General features: G+C 34.7%; 3 protein-coding genes across 3 annotated transcripts; all 3 read left to right on the top strand.

Moving 5' to 3' along the window:
* The first annotated feature begins 316 nt into the window (after nucleotides 1-316).
* Nucleotides 317-5,578, top strand: LOC132313100 (glutathione S-transferase L3-like). The gene is made up of 10 exons (XM_059811758.1): nucleotides 317-434; nucleotides 589-663; nucleotides 799-859; nucleotides 1,576-1,662; nucleotides 2,130-2,228; nucleotides 2,323-2,425; nucleotides 2,522-2,598; nucleotides 2,930-3,037; nucleotides 4,913-4,993; nucleotides 5,097-5,578. Exons 1-10 carry the CDS (start codon nucleotides 424-426, stop codon nucleotides 5,106-5,108), a joined length of 714 nt encoding a protein of 237 aa, XP_059667741.1. The 5' UTR covers nucleotides 317-423; the 3' UTR covers nucleotides 5,109-5,578.
* A 3,580-nt stretch (nucleotides 5,579-9,158) lies between these two features.
* LOC132313099 (protein IN2-1 homolog B-like) lies at nucleotides 9,159-12,138 on the top strand. Its single transcript, XM_059811756.1, has 10 exons — nucleotides 9,159-9,268; nucleotides 9,438-9,512; nucleotides 9,690-9,750; nucleotides 10,254-10,340; nucleotides 10,875-10,973; nucleotides 11,081-11,183; nucleotides 11,284-11,357; nucleotides 11,494-11,601; nucleotides 11,729-11,809; nucleotides 11,910-12,138. Exons 1-10 carry the CDS (start codon nucleotides 9,186-9,188, stop codon nucleotides 11,916-11,918), a joined length of 780 nt encoding a protein of 259 aa, XP_059667739.1. The 5' UTR covers nucleotides 9,159-9,185; the 3' UTR covers nucleotides 11,919-12,138.
* A 2,985-nt stretch (nucleotides 12,139-15,123) lies between these two features.
* On the top strand, nucleotides 15,124-18,833 carry LOC132313102 (glutathione S-transferase L3-like). The gene is made up of 10 exons (XM_059811761.1): nucleotides 15,124-15,272; nucleotides 15,426-15,500; nucleotides 15,688-15,748; nucleotides 16,186-16,272; nucleotides 16,812-16,910; nucleotides 17,008-17,110; nucleotides 17,210-17,283; nucleotides 17,566-17,673; nucleotides 18,403-18,483; nucleotides 18,580-18,833. Exons 1-10 carry the CDS (start codon nucleotides 15,262-15,264, stop codon nucleotides 18,586-18,588), a joined length of 708 nt encoding a protein of 235 aa, XP_059667744.1. The 5' UTR covers nucleotides 15,124-15,261; the 3' UTR covers nucleotides 18,589-18,833.
* Nucleotides 18,834-24,864: the final 6,031 nt, after the last annotated feature.

The raw sequence follows: 24,864 nt of genomic DNA, 5'->3' as shown, positions 1-24,864 counted from the left end.
TTACTAGTTTTAAATATCATCATGTGATTTTCTTAGAAAAATTACATTTAAATAAATAAAACCATCAAATCTTACCAATAAATAAATAAAGTCAATAAAATTTTATGAATTCTTAGAACTTGTTGGTCTTATCTTAAGTATGGTTATATATAGTAGTATCTATTTATAGTTTTTACTTTTTTTGGTCCATGTTTTGGACTTTAAACATATATATGCAACGTCAACACCGACATCATCACTAGGACAAAATAGGAATTTCACCACTATTTCTGGACTATTCTATACTACACGTTGTTTACTACTTTCGTCACTGCTCACGATCTCATACTATAGAATTCACTACAAAAACCGTCGAGATTTCGATCCCATTTTATCCAAATTCGAAAAACAATCAGTACTTGAAATCTCACAAGAACGGTAGTAATGGCGACACCGTAGGTTCCATAATTTTTTTATTCTACATATATATAATAATATATATACATATCCGTCTATAATGATCACGTAGATAAATGTATATCTATCCGTCTATAATGATCATATATATATATATGTATTTTAATTGTGTTTGTACTTCTGATTTCACAGATGCGTGCAAGAGGTTCTTCCCACTCCTCTGAATTCCACTTCTGACCAACCTGCCCTCTTTGATGGAACTACAAGGTTTAATTTCTTTCTGCATTTTATTGATTATTTTTAAATTGGGAATTTTCACAATTTTGGTATGTTTCAAGAATTTGGTTTATGGATTTACATAATTTATCTCACAATCAAAATGGGTTTGATTTTCTTTTGAAGGTTGTATACCTGTTACACATGCCCATTTGCGCAACGCGCGTGGATCACTCGTAACTCTAAGGTTTGTTTTTCTTCTTTTCATTAATCTGCTTCGGTTTTTTGTTTTGTTGTTGTTCTGATTCTGAAACTTTCAAAAGCAACTTCTTTTACCATGTGTTACACTACAGAGTGATACAATGATTTTGTATTTGTATTTGTATTTGTATGCCTGTATTTGTATATATATATATATATATATATATATATATATATATATATGAGTGTGTATACGTTTATAGCTTTAGGCAGTTACTTTTGTCTGGATAACTCCATTTTCTTTATGTTGTTTGATTTATTTTTTAAAAAATTAAATTAAAATCAAATTGGTACAAAATAGAGATAAAGTGACAAAATCCGTTAAGATGGTTTGGACATGTGCAAAACAAACCTATAAATGTGTTAGTTATAAAGAGTGACATGGTCCGCATTAAGGGTAATAATTTGGGTAAGATAAAAGAAGGATTCATATCATGTGGTTTGACTGAGATTATGGTATTAGGATGGGAACATAGGATTCATGTAGTCTGAGTAATTGGGAAAAAGGCTTATGTTATGTTTGGGAGCACCGAATCGGTGCCTTGGATTTAGGATTAGAGGAAGTTTAGTTTAAATTTTGCATTAACTTTTCTCCAATCCCAAATCCAAGTCGTGGTGCGGCCAAACATAGCATTATTGTTGTTGTTGTTGGTACAAAATGGAATTGTTTATATAAGTTAATTATCTTCAAATTACTTGCAGGGATTACAAGACAAAATCAAATTGGTTCCACTTGACCTTTCAAACAGACCCGCTTGGTACAAAGAGAAAGTGTACCCTGAAAATAAGGTAATACTACATCTCTTATACAATACGCTTCTGTTGGACTATCATCCGAGTACCAATTATTAAGTACATCATGGTGTTTTTATTTTTTTCACAATCTCATATACTGCAAAACATGTTGATAGCTCAAGGAATTAATTGTGATGGTTAACTATACATAGAATGATTAATAACTAATCGAATTAATTCTAGATGGTTAACTAAATGTGTTATAACACGGATGATGTAAGGAGTGAGAGGAACTTCCTAGACTTTATTATGAAATTTATCCATCAAAAAACAAATAACTTAGTAGTTGACTGTGAAACACAAGATACCAGCCAGATTTTTTTCAAATAACCTACGTTGTAAATCCAGGGTGGATTTAAGTGCGTTGAAATTCAACAGGTTTTAACTCAATGGCTAACCAGCATATCATCTAATTGATCATTTTTCTATTCTTTTTCATTATTTAAGTTTTTATTTTTTAGGTTCCATCATTGGAATACAATGGCAAAATCATTGGAGAGAGTCTAGATTTGATTAAATATATCGACAGTAACTTTGAAGGGCCTGCACTTCTACCCAATGTAAGATTCATATAATACGTAGTTATTTTGATGAATTTTCTATCATTCTCTTTCTCTTTCTCTTTGACACAAGTAATTGTGTAAAATGTTGTAGGATCCTGCTAAACAGAAGTTTGCTGAAGAATTGTTTTCCTACACTGACACATTCATGAGGGTGGTATATACTTCATTTAAAGGAGACCCAGTGAAAGAAGCTGGTAAGAATTTAGATTTGCCAAGTAATGGAATCTACCGAGGAAGAAATGATAATACTTTCATATACAAACTTAACCAGATGCTGTAACCTGTGTCAGGTCCTACTTTTGATTACATCGAAACTGCTCTTCACAAATTCGATGATGGACCTTTCTTCCTTGGCCAATTCAGTCAGGTATGTGACTTGTCCCCTCTCGTTTTTTCCTGTTATTTTCCTTCTTTTGAATAAGAAGGCACCTTTTTATTCATGGTTCATCACTCTCTTGACAATGCTGTGTTTATGGGTGCTCTTATCAACCAATTAAAATATTCAATTTTTATATTTCATGCAAAGACTAAATAAATACATTTATTTCTTAATATGGTAAAAGATAACGTTAGATACATTTATCTCTTGATATACAGATGGATAAAGAGAGCTTGTTTTGACACATGCAGTCCAATGTGTGCGTGCATGTGGTTGACAATTCTTACACTGATTCACGGTTAAAATTTTTGATCTTCAGGTGGACATAGCCTATGCCCCATTTATGGAAAGGTTTCAAGTCTTTTTGCAAGATGTATGGAAGTATGACGTCACCGCTGGCAGGCCTAAACTGGCAACATGGATTGAGGTGTGTTAAAATCCCATTTTATTTTTTCCGAAAATGTGAAATCTAATTATTGGAAAATCTTATTGCATGGCATGTCAAATGCCCCTCCATCCCATTAACTTACAGATTCCTGGGCCAAAAATTCTTATGTTGTTCAAAAAGTTTGTTTTGGAAATGGCAAAAAGCCTGGGTGAGCATTAATTACAGAGGTGGTAGGTAACAGGTACAGTGGATTTCGGCCTTACGGTTACACGTTTAATTGATGTTTACCTTTCAGAAGAGTGCTTTTCTTTTTTTTCCCTAGTTGGTGTAGCTTAGGCCTGATCACGGTTCGGTTTGGGGATAAATCCCAAGCCAAACTGGTCCCCACGGATTGGTTAAAACTGAAACCGAACCGATCCGATCCGTGGATGCATTTAATCCGGTTCGGATCGGTTCCTCGGATTGGGCTGATTGTGGGCTTCAGGCCTTGAAACATTAGTATCTCTTCTCCAGTTGTCATCTGCCAGGAAAAGAAATTGCTACAAAAATTAGTGGAAGATTGCAGTGAGAATTAAACATGTTTGTAAATCAGTGGAGTGGAAAATTCAGCCCTAAAAGAAAAAAATCATGATACGTGGATTTCTAATAATATTAGTTTCCTTTGCATTTCTATTATTATAGCAAAATTCCTAATAATATGATTGTGTGGAACAGTGAGAAGTTGGATTTCAAAAAGTGAAGTTGGACGATTGTGTAGAACCCAACAGGCTCTGACAAGATGAAAATCCTTTGAACCACAAAAAAGTTTAGCTCATGGTTAAAGTAGCAAACCATCTAGATCTACCTCGTGATATGATATTTTTGACAATTCTATTGAAAATATTAACCCTGGTAAGGAGTACAACGGAAAAATCAACAAAATTTGGAGAAAATTAAGTAAAAAATATATATATAAAACTATACAAAAAATTTGGTTCAGAGAAGAGGAGAATAAGAAGATCCATGCAAAAATCTTGTGAACTCACCGGAAAAAAGGTAGATCCAGTCGAAGAGGTCGCCGTTGCTTCGATACGCAAAGGTCGCCGTTGCTTCGAATCTGGTGAACGATGGTTGAGAGGTGTTGGATTGAGAGACGAGAGATTGTGAGGCGAGAGGAAGACAAAGGCGAGACTTACGGAGGCGAGAAGAGGCTGAGTTAGTGAGGGAGGCGCTTGGAGTAAAGTGAGTAATGAAGAATCGAGGCTCAGTTAGGGTTAGGTTAACATTAATAGAAAAATGAATAAAGAAAAAAAAAATACGTTAACCGAACCGCAGATACCGGATTGCAGATTTTTCAAACCATCACCGAACCATTAGATCTGAAAACCAAACCGAACCACACGGATCGGATTGGTTCGGACCGGATTGACGGATTATTTGCTCACCCCTAGTGTAGCTTATTGCAGTCACTTTTAAAACCTTGGAAGCAACCAAACAATTCTGGAAGTGATGCCTTTGTGCTTAAATATGTTTAGATAAGTGGGTACTGTAGTCTGGCATATGCATAATGGATATACCTACTTTGGCTTGAAACTCCAGATCCTGCCTCCAAAGATATGGTGCAACGTGCACGATTTCATTAGTTTGTGCAGATATCTTTTGCTTTAACTGCTTTATCAAATTCTCTCTTGATTTCTTCTGTCTACTCTCTCATGAAAGATTTATGTTGTTTCTTTGTGAATTGTGTGTTGATCGAGGAACATTTTTTTAATACATTTTTGTAAGCATAGTGTTAGTGAAGATTTCTTTTGCCTGCATTTCGATTGGACAATCCAGTTATTTTTTTGTAGAATGCACTTCTTCCAGTAAGTAAGAATATGAGAGGGGATGCAGGAGACTGATAACAATGTTACTGACCCTTGATTCCCTGTGCAGGAGTTGAATAAGATTGATGCTTATAAGCAAACAAAAACTGATCCCAAGGAGCTTGTTGAGTACTACAGGAAGCGGTTTCTGGTAAACCCTCCTCACTCTCTAATAAAATAACAATCCCTTTGCATTTTCTTTGCTTGTGAGAAAGTTAAAAAGTGCTTAGTCATAAAATTTATCTTCCTTACAGGCCCAGCAGTGAGTATTTTGGTGGCGGTCTCGACGTAATACTAAATAAGTTGTTTTATGTGGAAGCAGAAGTGTCCATGTTTAAACACCAGGCCTGTGAGCCAGGAATACAGATTATAGGTTGTGTATGAGTTTGTCTATCCTACATTAATAAGATCGAAGTTATCAAGCTCCTTGTTATGTTTTAATTTGTATTAGTATTACATTATTTTTTGTTTCTTGTGTTTCCTTTATGAGATTTGGCACTGTATTGGAATGGTTACCAGAGGCTAAAGATCAGTTTCAGCAGTCCCAAGTGGTTAATGTGAAACCAAATCGCTGGTTTTATCACTGTATCAACAAGGAAGGAAGAAGTCAAAAGATGATTGTTAAGAAAATGAATTGCTTATCCAATGTTGGTCTATACAGTATCTAGAGGTGACAAATTGATTTGTTTTACATGAAATATGATATCTTGATCCTTTAATTGTTCATTTCTTTGAATCTTTTCTTCAAAAAATTACTAGCACATATGTAACGTTTTTTACCAGTCATGTCTCATTGATTACTTGGAAATGATTCTCATTATTTTCTCTTTTAATTTCAAACTTGGGGAGATGTTATTTCTATAATTTATCAATTCTCATTTACACATGTGATCGTAGTGGACCTTCAAATGCAATAGAGTACTTGTGTTGTATTTGTAGTGGACCTTCAAATGCAGTAGAGCACTTGTGTTGTACTGTAGAGAATCCAAACTCAGCATTTAGGGTGTGTTTGGTAAGGTTGATTTGGAGGGATAAGGAGAGAAAAGAAAATAAAGGATAAGATGAGAGTGTGTTTGAATGGCTTAAGTGGAGAGAAAAGAGAGAATAGGGAGAGAGAGGGAGGGATAGTCTCTCCCTATCCTTCATTTACTTTCTCTCCTAATTTGAGAAAATAAGGAGAGAAAGGATAGTGGAACAAGTGATTAATTCGTAATACCAGAAATACTCTTCATAAAATCATTATACAAAAAATGTGTGAAGTGGTTATGAAAGGGTAAGACAGTAATTTGGTCACTACCTTTTCTTTTCTTTTCTGTCCTCTGTCTTATCCAAACAAGAATAACTATTTTTTCTTTTCTTTTCTTTTCTCCTTTGTCTATCCAAACACAAATAGAAATTATTACTATCATTTTTATTCTTTTCTTTCCTAACTAATACTATCTTTTCTTTTCTCCCCTATCAATCCAAACACACCCTTAGATTTAACAAATTGATTTGCGTGCTTGACATGAATGTATTATATCTTGGTTTAAATTTTTTTTTTTTTTTTTTTTTTGGGGGCACGGGGAGGAAAAAAAAAAAACAGAAAAGGAAAGGGCGTATTCCTACAGTTTAGAGGTTGTGGATGGCATGTCTGTCTAGCATACCTTAAGTAAAACCGTATGTTTTCCGATGTATTAATAAAATTGAAGATATTAAGTCCCTTGTTTTGTTTTAATTTGTATTATTGCATTATTTTCTTTTGATGGTATAAGGGATTGTTATTTGGTGTATAGTTTTTCCATTGTTGTATAACCGGGGAAAAAAAAAAAAGGAAAGAAAACTTGTTTGATTTATGATGATGATCTGAAAACAGTTCTCTAGAAAAAGAGTTAAAATAGATGCTATTCTGAGTTATATTTTTTCTGTTCAACTAAAATATCCGTGTAACTGATATAATCTCCCACAAACATGTATCACTGATGTAGTTTATGTCATAACCACGTCTTAGTGAGATGGTAACCATTAGAATAGAATTTAGCTGCAATTAGAAATCTGGTTAAGAGTTCACTAAACTTGAAGGCTTAAACATGAATATATATATATATATATATTACCCGGCAAACATTGAACATATTATAAAAACATAAAAACAATACACAAGTCATCTTTGCTAAGGCAAGGCGGTGGACCAGGCCACATTTTTTAATCCAAAAATACAAGCACTCTGAGCAAATGCTCTACATTACAAGAAGCGCAAATCGGTTCATCCTAAGGACGAAGATTCTAAACGGATCCACATTAAAATGATGCATAAGACCAGCCATTGGGCTCAGGCAAATAGGAGCCATAACAAAGTGGCCTGATTATAGCCCAAGTGAGGAACATGATCATTGACAGGGCTTTGACCTAAGGCCAAACCAAGCAATCCAGAAACTTCTCCAGGTCCTCTGCACACCCAGCTTGCTCCATACGTCAAAGGACCAACGTCGTCATTACGTCATATGACGCCACCATCACTGGGAAACGCCACAACCAAGGGACACCGTGATGTCTCCGACGACCAAGACGGTAACAGGTAGTATATGTCCAACAAAGGGACTTGACGAGTAAAGTCATGGCTATAAGAAAGCCATTGATGATCATGTGAAACCTTGAAGGAGTGATTCCAATTGCTACCAATAGCAAAAGCGCCATGGTCATAAAAAATATAACAGAGGCCGGTAAACTCCAGCTCTGATGAAGCATAAACATCGCCCTTGCAAGCTTGATGAAATTCGTCGTCCAGATGTGCCCAAAAAGGCTTTGATAATTAGAGGGGAAACGCCAACGATACCAAGACGGAAAAGGCAAAGACAGCCTCTGCCATTCTTCAACCACAGAATCAACGACCTCCCCAGAAAAACGTCGCCGAGTATGGCAACAATCGAAAAGCCCAGTTACCCAAAATAGGCCTTCCCATCCATGGAAGGAGGAAAAAAAAGGCCAACATACTACCCTGAAAACAATAAAAACCAAGAAATAAATTACAGTAGATAGTAAAACAAAAGAAAGAGACGCAATATCAGGATCAAAAGGGAAGAGCAGCAAAGATTTGGTCCCAATCCATCCACTGCGCGGAATCCTTAATTTTAAGCCCCGCAACTCCCTTGAGCCCTTCCGTCTGGACAAACAAGAGGAGCGACGGAGAGGATAATAGACAGAATCCATCCAATAGACAGCATCACAAACTGGGATCAGCACCAAACTCTAATGAACAGAGAGCCCTAACACAGTAGGAAACAGTGACTCTGGAGAATTTCGAATGTGAGGTGTTACTTCCAAGTTCCATGAATATATGAATATGATATACCATCATACCTTGGTTCTTTTTCGGCACCAAGGCAAAGGGTGCATAATGGGGCAGCCGGGCCGGACTGCTGTTTTGGGAACCCAGGCCATCCCAAGACCGAGCCTGATGGGCTCTGGCTGTTCAACGGGCCTGGCCTGGCCTGAAGGCATTTTAAAAAACCCATGGGACCTCCATTTTTGACCAGATGATTTCAAATCAAGCATTCAACCTCTTGGGTTTCTTAAACATTGTAATCAAGTTGACCCAAAGTCAATTCAAGTGACAATTTATCTTCCGGGGGAAAGGAAAAAAAAAAAAAAAAAAAAAAACACATTCTTCTTTCAACGTGGTTTCCAATTACGACTTTATATTATTGGAAATGTAATATTCTACAGTTTTGTTTATTCAAGCATATATTTTAAAAAAAATATATGTTTGTTAATATTTATTTTGTTTATAAAAAAAATCTAAACAGCCATAAACAAACACCGCAGCAGTAGGCTAAATTTCTAAAAGCCAAAATGACGTTTATGTATTTATGTTTAGAGACTCACTGTAATGGGATGCGAGATGTAAAATAATACCACTGTATTGGTCCGAACTTTCAACATTGCATTAAATAATTATCTTTAAATTTTCTCTTCTGAATAAATTAAAAATCTAAGAACTATCCAAATGATTGGTTTTGATTTATTTTAATACTTCTTCTCATATTTTCTTTTGTTTATTTGATGATTGAAAAAAAAAAAAAACCATTTTTGAATTGTATATATTTTTGTGTCACAATTAGAAATCTAAGCAGACGTATTATTTTATTACCAGCATGTCTACAAACTGGTCCAGACCAATCTTCCTTAGATTCTTCCCTCAACGCGTAGAATGAAGCAACTCAGCCCACCTTGGGTCAAAAGACTCAACCTCTTCCATTAAGACTTATTCTATTCTTCAACATTGACAATGAAACATCATAGTCTTTATATCTGGAGTATATATAAAGCTTGTATTGCTTTCTCATTTCTCACACAATACATAAATGCTCACCACCTTCATCTATAGAATCAAACCTACTCATTCCATTCTCAATTCAATTCTCACCAGAACAGTAATGGCCTCCGCGTAAGCTCTCTCATTCTTCATATGTGTATATGTGTGTTTGTGCGCATGCATATATATATATATACTCCCTCTATTCAAAAAAGAAAGTATCTTTGGGAAATGACTCACAAGTATAATCAGTGTATTTTTTATATCAATGTGCTAATAGTGAATTTTTATTTTTTTTCAGGGGCGTGCAAGAGTATCTTCCCCCATCTGTGAATCCTAATTCTGAACCACCTACAGTCTTTGATGGAACTACTAGGTATAACCTCTCTCTCTACACACACCCAAAAACGCATACATAGATAGGATCTACTGATACATCATCATATTGGGTATTTTCCCATTTGGGTGATTCATGAATTTGTTCCCCTGAATTTGAATTTTCTGTATCATCATCTCAGATTCTAATTAAATTGTGTTTTATTAATTCTTGAAGGTTATACATGAGTTACATTTGTCCATATGCACAGCGTGTGTGGGTTACCAGAAACTACAAGGTTTGTTTCGGTCTCTTCATCACTGCGTTGTAATGTTTCTTTTCTTTAATTAAGTATTTTTATCCAGCGTTAATTTTCTATTGACATGGTATAAGAGCGAAATCAATTTTATAGTGTGTGCCATGGTGAAGATGAACTTTTATCCTACACCTGATGTGTTATTACAATTTACAAATTATGATAATTTTTTCTAGGAGTTATATTGTTTCAAACTCATTAAATTAGAATCCTCAGTTCTGCTTTTCACTTATGCATGCTGAATATTGTTGTCTCGACATATATTAGTGTCCAGTCCACAAAATTTATTAAGAAATACATAAAAATAGAACTCTGGTTCAGTGTGTCAAATTCGGTGGGAGTCTCGTTTCAACTTGATTTTTGGTGTATCATGAAGGGCTTAGCCTAAGCGGTATTTCTTAAAAAGTACGAAAGAAAGAAAATATATATATATATTGGCGTTATATGGATATTTTGATTTCATTCCCTTTATTTATTTGATGCAGGGATTACAAGACAAGATCAAATTGGTTCCTATTGACCTTCATAATAAGCCTGCATGGTACAAAGAGAAAGTTTATCCTGAAAATAAGGTGCCATTCTCTCAAAACTATATGCTTCTTTTCATCAATTCTTTTACTTCATAAAGTTCTCATATGTATTATAAAACTAGTGGTTTTTCAGACACATATGTTTCATTGTTAATTAGACATTCTACCAATAAATCATCATCAGTTCATTTTCTTCTTATGAAATATATGATTTCATCACATACTTTTTTCCATTTAATGTTATTTTTAACCCTTTTCTAGGATGTTATATGTTATGTTACGGTCATCTTCTTCATCTACGTGTCACTGGTAGCAGTAAAAAATGTGATAATTAGGAATTCGGTCAAAACATTTTAGAACCTGGTCACTTCTATGACTTTCAGTTTTGCTGGTTCGGCACCTTGAACATGTTTTTCTGTGTTGGAATTAACCAACTTCATTTTGTAAACTCGGTTGTGAATGCCTTATGATCAGTGCTCATGAAAAGTGATCATTCTTGACAGCTATCAACATGTTACCTAATTGAGAAATTATTTCCCTCTTCTTGTTTTATATGAAATTCCATTTTTTATACAGGTGCCAGCACTCGAACACAATAACAAAATCATGTCAGAGAGTCTAGATTTGGTTAAATATCTAGAGAGTCACTTTGAAGGGCCTGCACTGCTACCCGAGGTAAGACATCAAAATTTGTCCGCGCCCTTGATGGAGCATCTCTCTCTCTCGTCTGTGTTTTCAATTTTTTTTAAATTGACACAAGTAATGTTGTTATAATACTATAGGATCCTATCAAACTGGAGTTTGCTAATGAGTTGTTATCCTACACTGACACATGCAACAAAGCCATATTTAGTGCATTTAAAGGAGATGCACCGAACGAAGTTGGTGAGATTTTAAACTTAATTGCTGCATTTTGCCATTGTCATGTTAATACATGACAGCAATTCTTTGTATAAACCTAACCGGAATCTCTAACTTGCATTAGGTGCTACATTTGATCACTTAGAAAGTGCTCTTGATAAATTTGATGGACCTTTCTTCCTCGGCCAATTCAGTATGGTAAGTGACTTTCATCCGTGTTTCCTTTTCGTTTTCTTTTTTCCCGGTAAGTATGTTTCTAGTGTTTCTCAATGCCATAATGTGTGTGTAACTTCACAAAATTCTGTTATTCATGACTCAAATTTGTGATCTCCAGGTGGACATTGCCTATATTCCGTTCATTGAAAGATTCCGACTCTTCTTGCTAGATGTGTGGCAGTATGACCTCACGTTAGGCAGGCCGAATCTAACTTCATGGATTGAGGTACATTCATACTTACAGACACATGTGAATTCTGTTTTGTTGAAAAGGGGTTGCAAGCTACCATTTTGACAAAGTTGTCGGATATTAACGAACAATATTAATTTCTAAATCACGGATTAATGTGCAGGAAATGAACAAGGTTGATGCTTACAAGTATACAAAAGCTGATCCCAAACTCCTTATTGATCATTACAAGCACCGGTTTTTGGTAATGTCTCTAAATAAAAATAAAAGTTTTCGGATTTTCTTTGCTCTAGAGAGTGCAGATTCAAGTGCTAACTCTTGAATTTCTCTTCATTTCCTTGCAGCCCCAGTAGAAAATTTTGCGGCGGGTGATTCGAACCGTGTGCGACATGAGTGGCTTAATGACTTTTCTGAATGTTTCAGTAGTTCAGAAGTGAGGAGACTTTGCTAGGAAAGGATTTGTTAAATGTATTATGTATCAGAATAATTGTGGTCAGCTTGTAAGCTTGTTTACATACATTCATTAATAAGATTAAAGTTGTTATGCAATCTTTTATGTAATGTCATTGTGTGTGCGTGTAATTTCTTGGGCTATACTTTTCATTTGTCTAACCCATTAGAGAAAACATCCAATTTATTACTATTATATTTGGCTGTCTACAAGTTTTACACGTGTGAACGACCTTAGATGTAGTAAAACACTTGTGTTGTACTGTAGAGAATTCAGACTCAAAATTTAAATTTCACAAATTAATTTAGGTATTTTACATAAATGTATTATATCATGGATAGAAAAAGAAAAGAAAACATGAAATATAAACAAATTAATTCCAAATTTCAAGTAAGTTGTGGTAAGACCAGTATTGGTTATTCCTCAAGTTTCTAAGAATAATTGTTGAAGGATGATAAAAATGGAACCCCCATTTATGACCAGGTGAATTCAAATCCACCGTGATTAAAATATTTTATTAAAAAAATTCAAATCAACCATTCAACCCCCTTGGGATTGTACATACAACTATACAAGCTTGTATGATGCTACATTTGTCTTCTTTGCCTTAATTTTCTTCAAAATCTTTTCTTTTCTTTTCTTTTCTTTTCTTCTTTGCCTTATTGTTTGATGTAGCTTTTCTATTTTAGAGGCGATGAATTTGACCCAATGTCAAGTCAAATCAATTGGTCTTCCAAAAGAAAAGATCATGTTCTTTGGACACAAACATTCTTCTTTCGACGTCGTTTGCGATTAAGACTTTATGTACTTGGACATGTCATACCTGCCTTTTTTTTTTTTTTTTTTTTTTTTTTTTTTTAATCTGCATTCTGAAAGCTAATTGAGTTTTCTATCAAATAAAATAAAGTAATTGATATTCTTGTCTGTTAGGGACATAAAGGTGTTGGTAGGGATTTGAAAGGTAAATTTTTAAAATTTCGTTTTTGAACTGCATTTCTGTATGTTATGGAATCGATACACGTACTTTAAAATAATAATAATAATAATAATTAATTTTCTTATATTAATAATTTTGAAATACAAAAATAATTGTACCGGCGACCAGAGCACAACAGAGTGGACAAGGATGGAATGGAAATAATTTATTTTTTATTTTATATTTTAAAAAATGATGGAAGAAGAAAAGTCCTTTCTTAAGCAGGAATGGTGAAAGAAAAGTGACAAAGACAACCTAGCAATAACTTTAATCTTATTACTATTAGAATTTTTGTTTCTTTTTCTTTAAATTTTCTTCTTAAATAATCAAACTTCAAGTCTGATCACATGTGTCTATTTGGTTGCCGAGAAAGAAAGGAAATATTTTGGAATTGAATGATCAAATGGAAAAACAATCCTTCCTTCCTTCCAAAATTTTTAACTAACTGAAACCACGCGGTTTGAATCAAACCATTTTGAAAATTGGATTTTAAAAAACTAAGAAAATGAAAGAATTTGACATGCAATTCCATTTATGCGTTTACAAAAAAACTAGAGTGATTTTTTCAATAGTTTAAGAATTTCAGAATCTTATGAAATTGGTTGATTTTTCTTGCCGTTTTAATATTATATATCTTCTTTAACTTTAATTCCTTTTCCAATTCCATCAATTCTGAATGAAATAAATTTCATTTTAGAATTTATATTTTATTAAATCTCGTAATTTCAAACACAACTTTGAATTACGATATTTTGTTATGCATGCGACCACCATTGATGTGTAATTATGATAAATAAAAGTAAAATAATAATAAATATCTAATTACTTTTTTTAGTCTAATTTCCTATAAACTAAAATAATTTAGTAAATTGGAGGAGAAATTATACAATTATCATAAATTTTTCTTGCAAGTGTGTGTATGCTCGAGCGCATATATATATATATTATTAATCTTGCAAATATTAAAGGCGAATAACATCTGCTGTAAAAGCTGAATAGTAATGGAGACTCGAGAGGCAGGTACTTCTAGAATAAAATAACATCTTTCAATGTTCCAAATGGTAAAAATACATCAATATTCAAACAGTTGACGCATGGCTTTTTTATTTTTTATTTTTGGGGGTAAATAAGTTGACGCATGACTGCTCGACTTTTACAATCGGGTCAATACCGTAACACTTGGTGTTCAACACTTGGTCAATACCGTAACACTCGGCGTTTGAATCTGGAAAAGTTTGTTATATTTATATATTTCACAAGTTCACAGCAACTTAATTTAATATTCCAGTTGACAAGTTTGACATTCATGAATGTGAAACTTTCTGGCCCTATCACACATGTCCATGATATCCATAAATATGAAAAATATCTGAATCTTTTTTAAATATTATTTATTATTTATGATTATTGAATATGTATACTTTGTCAATTTATTAAAAAATTTAAATTATTGAATAATACTATATATTTTTTCATTTATATGTATTTTACTTTTCATTAAGATATGATGTAAAACAACTCTAACAACAAAATTTTGTAAACACAAAACAAATATATTTTTCTAAATTAAAATAGCAAAATAATAAAAATATACATTTTTTAATTTGAGAAACCAATTTGAAGTGATCTTTATTTTGCAGAGGTGATGGATGAAAATGCGTTGAAAAAAGAAAAAAGAAAAAGAAAAAACAGACTTAACTTTTAACATTATTTTCGTTGATATTATATTTAATGGTCCGAATTTTCAACATTGCATTAAATACTAATTTTTGTTAAATTTTCTCTTAAGTAAATTAAAAATCTAAGAACTATCAGAATGTTATGATTTGTTTTATTACTTTTTCTCATATTTTCTTTTGTATTTTGTCATGACAAAATGAACAGAAAAAAAAAAAAAAAAATACCATTTATGATTTGTATATATTTTTGTGTCACAATTAGAAATCTAAGCAGACATGTTATTTTATTACCAGCATGTCTAGTCTAGTCTACCAACGGTCCAGACCAGGCACTAATTTACTGTTTCCTTAGATTCTTATCTCAACGTGTGGAATGGAGCAACTCAGCCCGCCGGGTCAAAACAATTAAACTTTTCCATAGACTTGTTCTATTCCTCTAACATTGACAATGAAACAGGGTCTTTACACCTATATCGACTATATAAAAAGCTTGGGTTGCTTTCTCAGATCTCACACAATACGCATATACTCTCATCTATAGAAACAAAGCTACACATTCGATTCTCAATTCTATTCTCACCAGAGCAGTAATGGCCTCCGCGTAAGCTCTCAACCATCTCTCTCACATTTCTTCATGTTTTTGTGTATGTGTGTGTTTGTGTGTGTACATATGTAAATAATATACTTGTATGTCTTGATCAATATGCAAAACTAATGTTTGTAATGGTTTTTTTTTTTTTTTCCTTCTGATCAGGTGCGTGCAAGAGTATCTTCCCCCATCTGTGGATCCTAATTCTGAACCACCTACGGTCTTTGATGGAACCACTAGGTATAACCTCTCTCTCCCTACACACACACACACCCCCAAAAACACATACATAGATAGGATCTACTGATATATCATTATATTGGGTATTTTCCCATTTGGGTGCTTGATGAATTTGTTACCCTGAATTTGAATTTTCCGTATCATCATTTCCGATTCTAATTAAATTGTGTTTTATTAATTCTTGAAGGTTGTACATGAGTTACATTTGTCCATATGCACAGCGTGTGTGGGTTACCAGAAACTACAAGGTTTGTAGGATTTATATTGTTTCAAAGTCATTGATTTAGAAACCTCTGTTCTGTTTTTCACTTATGTATCTGAATATGAAGCTGATTTGGCATATAAAAGTATCCAATCCACAAAATCACATTTCTTTAAAAATATATAAAAATGAAACCTAATTCAGTGTCACTGTCTTTGGGAGTCTCAATTCAACTTGATTTTTGGTGTACCATGAAGGGCTTAGCCTTCAGTGCTATCTCTTAAATAAAAATAAAATAAAAACTCCATTTTTGGTGTTGTTTACAAGTTTGGGGGAGATATTCAGTCCAAAAATGGACTCGACAAAAGATAAATCCTACAAAAGATCTTAAAGGGGTGTGAGAATACCAGATGTTACTTTGCCTTTATTTGTATATTTTGATTATATTTCCAGTTTATTTATTTATTTATTTTTGAGATGCAGGGATTACAAGACAAGATCAAATTGGTTCCTATTGACCTTCATAATAAGCCTGCATGGTACAAAGAGAAAGTTTATCCTGAAAATAAGGTGCCATTCTCTCAAAACTATATGCTTCTTTTCATCAACTCTTTTACTTGATAAAGTCGTTTGGTCACCATAGCTTATACGTATTATAAAACGTGTGGCTTTTCAGAAAAATATGTTTCATCCTTAATTAATTCTACCAATAAATCATCAGTTCATTTTCTTCTTATGAAATTTATGATTAATTCATCACATACTTTTTCCCCTTCCATTTAGTGTTATTTTTAACACTTTTTTGCAATTTTTTAACACTTTTTTTTTTTTTTTAATTTATTAAAGTGATGATTAGAAATTTTGTCAAAACATTTTAGAACTTGGTCACTAGTACGACTTTCAGTGTTGCTAGTTTGGCACCTTGAACATGTTTTCCTGAGTGTGAAGTGAAACCCCATACCGGGACTCATTAACCCACTTTATTTTGTAAAAGTGCTTGTGAATGCTCATGAAAGTGATCATTCTTGACAGCTATCAACATATTATCTAATGTTTTAAAAAAAATATTTCCGTCTTCCTGTTTTATATGAATTCCATTTTTTATACAGGTACCAGCACTCGAACACAATAACAAAATCATGTCAGAGAGTCTAGATTTGGTTAAATATATTGAAAGTCACTTTGAAGGGCCTGCACTATTGCCCGAGGTAAGACAACAAAATTTGTCTTTGCCCTTGATGGAGCATCTCTCTCTCTCTCTCTTCAATTTTTAAAAATTGACCTAAGTAATGTTGTTATCTATAGGATCCTATCAAACTGGAGTTTGCTAATGAGTTGTTATCCTACACTGACACATGCAACAAAGCCATATTTAGTGCATTTAAAGGAGATGCACCGAAAGAAGTTGGTGAGATTTTAAACTTAATTGCTGCATTTTGCCATTGTCGTGTAATACATGACAGCACTTCTGTGTATAAACCTAACCGGAATCTCTAACTTGCATTAGGTGCTACATTTGATTACTTGGAAAGTGCTCTTGATAAATTTGATGGGCCTTTCTTCCTCGGCCAATTCAGTATGGTAAGTGAACTTTAATCCATGTTTCCATTATTTTTTCCTTCAGTAAGTATGTTTCCAGTGTTTCTCAATGCCATATGAGTACATCTGAAAATCTATCTATATGAAGCATTTAAAATATCCAATTTATTTTCAATAACAGACTAAATAAAACATTGATCTGTCACCATGTGAGCAGATATAACATGTTTAGAGAGCCCGCTTTGACAAACAAGCTAACAAATGGACACTTCTGTGTGTAACTTCAAAATTCTGTTAATCATGACTCAAATTTGTGTTCTCCAGGTGGACATTGCCTATATTCCGTTCATTGAAAGATTCCGACTCTACTTGCTAGATGTGTGGAAGTATGACCTCACTTTAGGCAGACCTAAGCTAACTTCATGGATTGAGGTACGTTCATACTTACTGGCACATTGTGAATTCATTTTGTGTAAAATCTCTGCTGCATGGTGTATCAAGATGCCCCTCTCCATCCAGTAATATGTAGACACCAATGCAACTAGTTCTTTGGTTTAAAAAATTGTTTGTGGGCAGAGGTGGTTTTGGTTGTCTACATATCAGTTGGAGCAGCTTAGTGGATGTCGTCATTTTCTAGTCCCTGAAAGCAATAAAACATTTCTGGAAATGTCACTCCCTCTTTCATGTCTTTGGACACAGTGTGTAGTCATGAAGTAGATATATAGCTAATGCTACCTCCCGTTAGCTCAAAAAGCCCAAAACTGCCTACATAGAGATGGTGCCATGAATGTAGTCCATCAGTTTCCCCAAATTTCTTTTGCTTGTACTGTTTTGTCGAAGAAGTGCTTAACTTTGCCAGTCTGCGTGTGTGTGTTTTTCATCATAAAGATTATTTCCCTTTTTTCGCTACCCTTTTGGTAAAGGCTGTTTTCTGAGTCCAAATTTTTTAGCAAAGCAGCAACATGCCAACAACAACATATCTTTTGCATGCATGTAATTCAACTTCTTTTCTTTTCCTCTCTTTCTTTCCCTTTTATTTAAGGACTAGATGTTAGGTGATTTGTATTGCGGCTAAACTGTTGATTTATGCATAGTTTGACGATAGGGGATGGTTCTTGGATATCAACTGCCAATGTTTCTAATTCACGGATTACTTTGCAGGAAATGAACAATGTTGATGCTTACAAGTATACAAAAGCTGATCCCAAACTGCTTATTGATCATTACAAGCACCGGTTTTTGGTAATGGCTCCAAATAAAACTAAAATCTTCCGATTTTCTTTGCTCTAGACAAAGGAGATTAAAGTGCTAACTCTTGAATTCTTTATTTCCTTGCAGCCCCAGTAGAAAATTTTGTGGCGGGTGGTTAGAACTATGTACTAAATAAGTGGCTTAATGCCTTTTCTGAATGTTTCTTCGGTGCAAAAGTCGGGCGAAATTTCTGGGAATACATGTATGGGTTTGTTAATGTATTACGTATCAGAATAATTGTGGTCAGCATGTATGCTTGCTTTGCATACATTAATAAAATTAAAGTTGTTATACACTCTGTTATGTAATGTTATTGTGCGTATGCATGTGTAATTTGTGAATGTCTTGTCTTTCTCTTCTTTGCGACCCCTTTAGGCAGGACATACACTAGAGCAATTTATTATTTCTCGTCATCTTTATGAGAAATAAAGATCAAAAGGTTCTGGAGCGAAAATTACAGTCCAAATGGTGCAATGGAATCATATTAATGTAAATTGACAATTGATTTAATTCTTTGGTGTAAGCTGGGTTGGTCCTGTGTTATCAGGAACCTGACTGGTCATTTCTGTCCCTTTGAGAGAGATCCATCATAATTCATAAGCCAATATGACAATGTTGTTGTCTGTGTTTCCAATATGTATAATTCATCCCAGTGCACTCCAAGCTTGAGCATATAGTGTCACGCCTCGTCAAAGGAGGTTGTGCCACTAAGGCGACACGCAAGCAATGAGTGGAAATTTTTGGCATGTGTAACAAAGTCTTCTAGAATTGTGAAGTTTTGGAAAATTTAGAAAGTTGTAGTTGTTGGGAATAATTAACTTCCTTCGACACATTCAATGGTATGCTATTGTTAAGAATTAAATTTCTCCTTCATTGCACACAGTGAAAATATTATTGCATCACATCAACACAAGCATATATATTAACAATCTTACACATTCACGCACAACGCAATATTTTACATTGTTCACCTAACTTTAAGGGTACATCTATTGAGAGAGATTTCACTATTATGAATCAAGGAAGAGAATATACAAGCAGATGACAAAACCACACTTACTCACTCATCATCTCTTTGAGGCTACATCTATACACGCAAGAATTAAATATAATCTCCCATCTCCTCACAACACTCACCCTTAAACCCTTACATCTTTTCTCACTTCTCTCTATAAACCTTTCATACCCATCTCTATTTATAGTCTTCAAAACTCGATTCCTTATTGGACAAGTATTCCTCAACTTGCCTACAAGGAGTTACCATATCAGTTTTCAACTCTAAAATAATAAGCACAATTTATTCTGACTTCCAAAACTGATTAGAAAACTATTTCTCAACTTCCCAATAACTCACAGCCCAAGTGGACCCGATTCCACCCCATGGAACTAGTTGCACTTTGGCAAGCCAACAAAAAAAATGCACACCCAAGTGGAACCAATTTTGCCCCATGGAATCGGCTGTACTTTGGCAGTAATTAAAGCCAACAAAAAAACTGCACTTCCAAGTGGAACCGGTTCCGCCCCATGGAACCAGTTGCACTTTGGCAGTAGCCAAACCCAAATCTACAACATCACACGCAGAAACCAATTCCGCAAGTTACAATATTTCAGTATCCAACGTAGACACCAAAATCAGCAAATTTGAGTATCCCAATTCTTCATGCAATCAACACATGATCAGACTATGTCTTCACGTGCTCCACCATAACTCCACCTCGAATAAGGATCTTTTTATAGCTCCACCTCAAACTCTTCATAGCTCTCCTTCAACTGAAGATTTCTTCACCTCAAAGAAAATACTACGATGAAATTGAGAAACACTTCAATAATCTCCACACTTTCTCAAATTCATCATGTTTCTTCTTCTCTATATTATCTATCCACCCCAATAGTGTTCAATTACTCATACATGGCAACCCACCAATTTTCAACTCATCTTCATCAAATTGCTTTTCTCGCTCAGAGCAACAAACATCTCCTCTTCATTCTTCATATTCCCTTTTTCTCTTTATCGGGTTTAGAGCAAACCCCTTTCATTCTTCACACCCTTGCCCCATGGGCTTCACCCCTATCACCTCCCCCCACCTTGAAAACGAGCATCTTCCGGTTTGTCCCAAGACTTGTTCCTTATGGGCTTCACACTATTAACTTCGCCAAATCTTGAAAACAAGTATCCTACTGCTTATCTAAAGACTTGTTCTTCATAGGCCTATGTCTTCACACCAACTATCTTATTCGTGTCATCATCAACTCTAATTAAATCTCCATAGCACCTCACGATCAACATCACGCATAAAACAAGATTTTACATCGTTCGCTTAACTTTAGGGCTACGTTCATTGAGAGAGAGATTTCACTATGATGAATCAAAGAAAAAAAAATATACAATCAGATGTCAAAACCTTACTCATTCACTCATTGTAATACCCTTAATTATAGAATGATAGTCTCAGTATTTATTTAATTGTTTTATTTACATTTTTAAATTATTTAATTGATTATTTGTTTATGTGTTTAATTCAATTAAGTGTTTAAATGTAATTTGTGGGCTTATTTGGTTTATTTGAATTTAAATGATTTAACTGAATTATTTGTTATCTAATGATGTACAATTATGTGTAATTTAATTGTTAGGATTTAAATGTTTTGTTTTAGGTTTTATATATAAAGGAGTTGGGTTATGGATAGTACTAATGGAACAACCATTAAGGTTTCATGGCCTATTTAGATAGGAGTTGAATGGGTACGAATATTTACCGATGAATAGTGCACATACATATATGGGTATATATGTATATATATAGATGGTTATAATCACTATTATTTATTTATTGTTAATAATAATAATAGTTTGTAATACATATATATATATATATATATATATATATATATATATAATGTTTATATTACATATATATAAGTATATATCACGTTCAGAGTATGTATATGTATATTTTTATTTTTATTTTCCTTATTCTTTTGTTTTCCTCTAGACTTAGACTTTGATTACAATTAGGATTAGGGTTTTCCTTTAGCCTATATATATATATAGATAGGTCAGTGAGAAGGGGCTATATGATATATTACGTGATATATAGAGAATGAGAATTAATAGAGAGTTGAGAGAGAGAACTGTGAGGAGAGAAGAGAGAATTCGGCCAAGGCACAAGGCTGAACCAAGGGTGGAAGGAAAGGGATTTGTTTGTGGGTTTAGGACTGAACAGTAGAAGCTTCGAAGGCAGCCAAGGGATCGCCGGAAAAGCTAGGAAGAAGAAGTTAAGGTTTCAATCTGAAACCTTGAGGCAAGTTCTTCTTCTAACTCCTTCCCTTAGATTTGTGTTCTATACATGCCTAGGATAATTCCAGGATTAAATAGTGAATAAATTGATCATATATACATGCTTAAATTAAATTAAAATTGATTTTATGTGTTGTTTTGTGTTCTTGATTAATCTTGAAGTAAATTGCGTAATAGTTTGTTTTAATCTGTGCTTAAGATGCATATCTACTTCATATAATTATCTGGAATAATTCGAGACATAGTTTAGACCCTTAGGACCATTAACAATGGACAACAGAGGGGTTGAATGTCGTTGGAGACGGAGAAGGAAGGTTGCAGCAGGTTGAGAGCCAGCTCCCTCTGCAAATCGGCACGGCTCTCAGGGGAGAGAACTGGCTCCATAGAGAAAGGAGTCGGCTCCCTTAGGCCGAAAGACGACTCCATGATAGTGAAAGTCGGCTCCTTTTTGGAGGGAGCCGACTCCCTTGCTGGGAACTCACCTGTGCGTGGGTTTTTGCTACTTTGGTTGGAATTTGAAGTTCTAGGGTTGTTTTGGAAGGTCATGGCGGTTTTAAATAATTTTAAATGAGTGTATTAAAATCCCAGAATACATAATTTGTGCTCTTATGCTAATAACTTAAACAACATGAAATTTTAATGAAATTGGCATATTGTTAATGGAATTGGTGTAATCCGACTCAAGGCACCTCCAAGGCGTCACGAGAGGAAAGTTGGTTAACTATCCACGACCACAAAGCACCTCCAAAGCGTCGCATCCGGCCTAGTTAACTCAACTACATTTCCTTCTAGACTACACCAACATCATGGACTACTAGGCGTCTTCTAGGCGTCTGATTTTCGCAACACTTTTAGAAAATATTTTCCCCAAAACAATTTCGTTTGTTCTAACAAATATTTTTCCCCTTTCTCTTTCCCAATGGAAGCATGAATGCTTCATAATTCAAATCATCAATTTAACTATATGATTTCACACATTCCATTTACATCATCATCACAATTTAATAAGAATTTCTAAACATTCATTTCTTTTTCTTTTTTTCATAACCATAGCATCAATTTTTCAAAGCAATAAAAAAAATCATAGAACATACAACATATCAACACTAAGCATGCTCATTTACCGTAATGAAAATAGTCATGTATATGAACTCAAATAACACATGAAACACATTTATCATTTTGATTACACATAACTACAACAACAACAAGCTAGGTAATAAAAAATTAGCATGTTTAGGATCAAATTTAAAGGAAAAAATTCGTGAAAGACCCAAGAAGTTGTAGATTAGAACACCCATACCTCAAATGAGAGAAAAAGCCCCAATTTTAAACCCTAATTTCGGAATCCCTATGCTTGTCCAAATGGTGATTGGCTCCCATCAAATTGACGACATCGACGAGTTCTCCAACTTTGTTTCACAAGGTTCTACCAAATTCCAAAGGGATAAAGCTAGATCAAGCCTAAAATGTGGAGGAAAAAAAAAAAAAAAAATGGCCGAGAAAGAGAAAAAATCTTAGAGAGAAGAAACAAACTGCAAAATGGGTCTGCAATGGCTATTAGTCATTGTAATGACTAAAAGTAAGAGTGGGTCCCACAGATTTAAAAAAAAATTTTACCATGTGTATATATATATATATATAAACATTACATTCTCCCAAACTTTAAAAGATTTGGTCCCCGAAATTAAGTCATACCTGAGGGAGAAAATAACTCTGGATACTTGGAGCGAACCTCCTGTTCGAGCTCCCAAGTAGTCTCCTCTACTCCGTGATGTCTCCAAAGAACCTTTACCAAAGGGATCGTCTTGTTCCTTAACTCCTTCTGTCGTGTGTCAAGGATCTGAATTGGTCCCTCCTCGTAAGAAACATCCTCATCAATGTCCACATCAACCCTACTCAAAATGTAAGATGGATTCGGCTCGTACTTCCGTAGCATCGATACATGAAAGACATTGTGGACTTTGTCCATCTGCGGTGGCAAAGCAAGTCTGTAGACAACCTCTCCTATCCGGTCCAAGATCTCAAAAGGTCCAATGAATCGTGGCGACAACTTGCCACTCTTCCCGAACATCATCACCCTTCCGTGGAGAAACTTGTAGGAAGGCGTGGTCCCCACCTCAAAAGATAGCGGCCATCTCCTCTTATCCGCATAACTCTTCAGTCAACTCTAAGCTGTGAGTAGCCTCTGTCTAATCAGCTTAATCTTCTCTGTAGTCTCGAGTACGATGTCAGATCCTAAAGCCGCTGTCTCGCCTACCTTAGTCCAACAAACATGATACTTGTAAGGTCTGTTATATAACGCCTCAAATTGAGCCATCTGAATGCTCGCCTGATAACTGTTGTTGTAGGCAAACTCAATAAGTAGAAGGTGATCTTCCCAATTACTACCCAAGTCAAGTAAACAGGCCCGAAGCATATCCTCCAAGATCTGGATGGTACGCTCCGATTGGCCGTCCGTCTATGGATGGAATGCTGTACTAAGGTGCAACGTTGAGCCAAACGCTGTTTGAAGTCCTTCCCAGAACTTCGAGGTGAACTTGGCATCCCTATCTGAAACAATAGCCACTGGAACTCCATGCAATCTTACAATCTCTTTCATATAAAGTACACTAAGTACCTCTACATCATTTGTTGCCTTAATAGGCAAGAAGTGAACCGTTTTAGTCAATTTATCAATAATGACCCATACGGCTTCATTTCCCATCCATGACTTAGGAAGACCCGTCACAAAATCCATTGCAATCTCCTCTCATTTCCACTGCGCTACTGGCAATGGCTGCAATAAACCAGCTGATCTCTGGTGCTTAGCCTTCACCTGCTGACAGGTAAGGCACCTAGCCACAAACTATGCAACGTCCTTCTTTATTCCATTCCACCAATACTGACGTCTCAGATTGTGATACATTTTGGTACCACCTGGATGAACTGCAAAGCGGGAAATGTGAAACTCCCGTAAGACGTCCTCACGACAAACTGTGGGAACAACCAACAAACCCCTGAACCACAGACCTTCATCTGCATGTAAGGTCCAATCCTTCACGGTCTCGCCACTGGAGATTAAGGTGTAAATG

Source organism: Cornus florida, unplaced genomic scaffold, assembly GCF_030987335.1.
Source record: "Cornus florida cultivar Cherokee Brave unplaced genomic scaffold, ASM3098733v1 CherokeeBrave_3.0.0_Hap2_Chr06, whole genome shotgun sequence".
Lineage (NCBI taxonomy): Eukaryota > Viridiplantae > Streptophyta > Magnoliopsida > Cornales > Cornaceae > Cornus > Cornus florida.
Note: the sequence above shows the minus strand (reverse complement) of the source record. Positions and strands in the feature narration are given on the sequence as shown.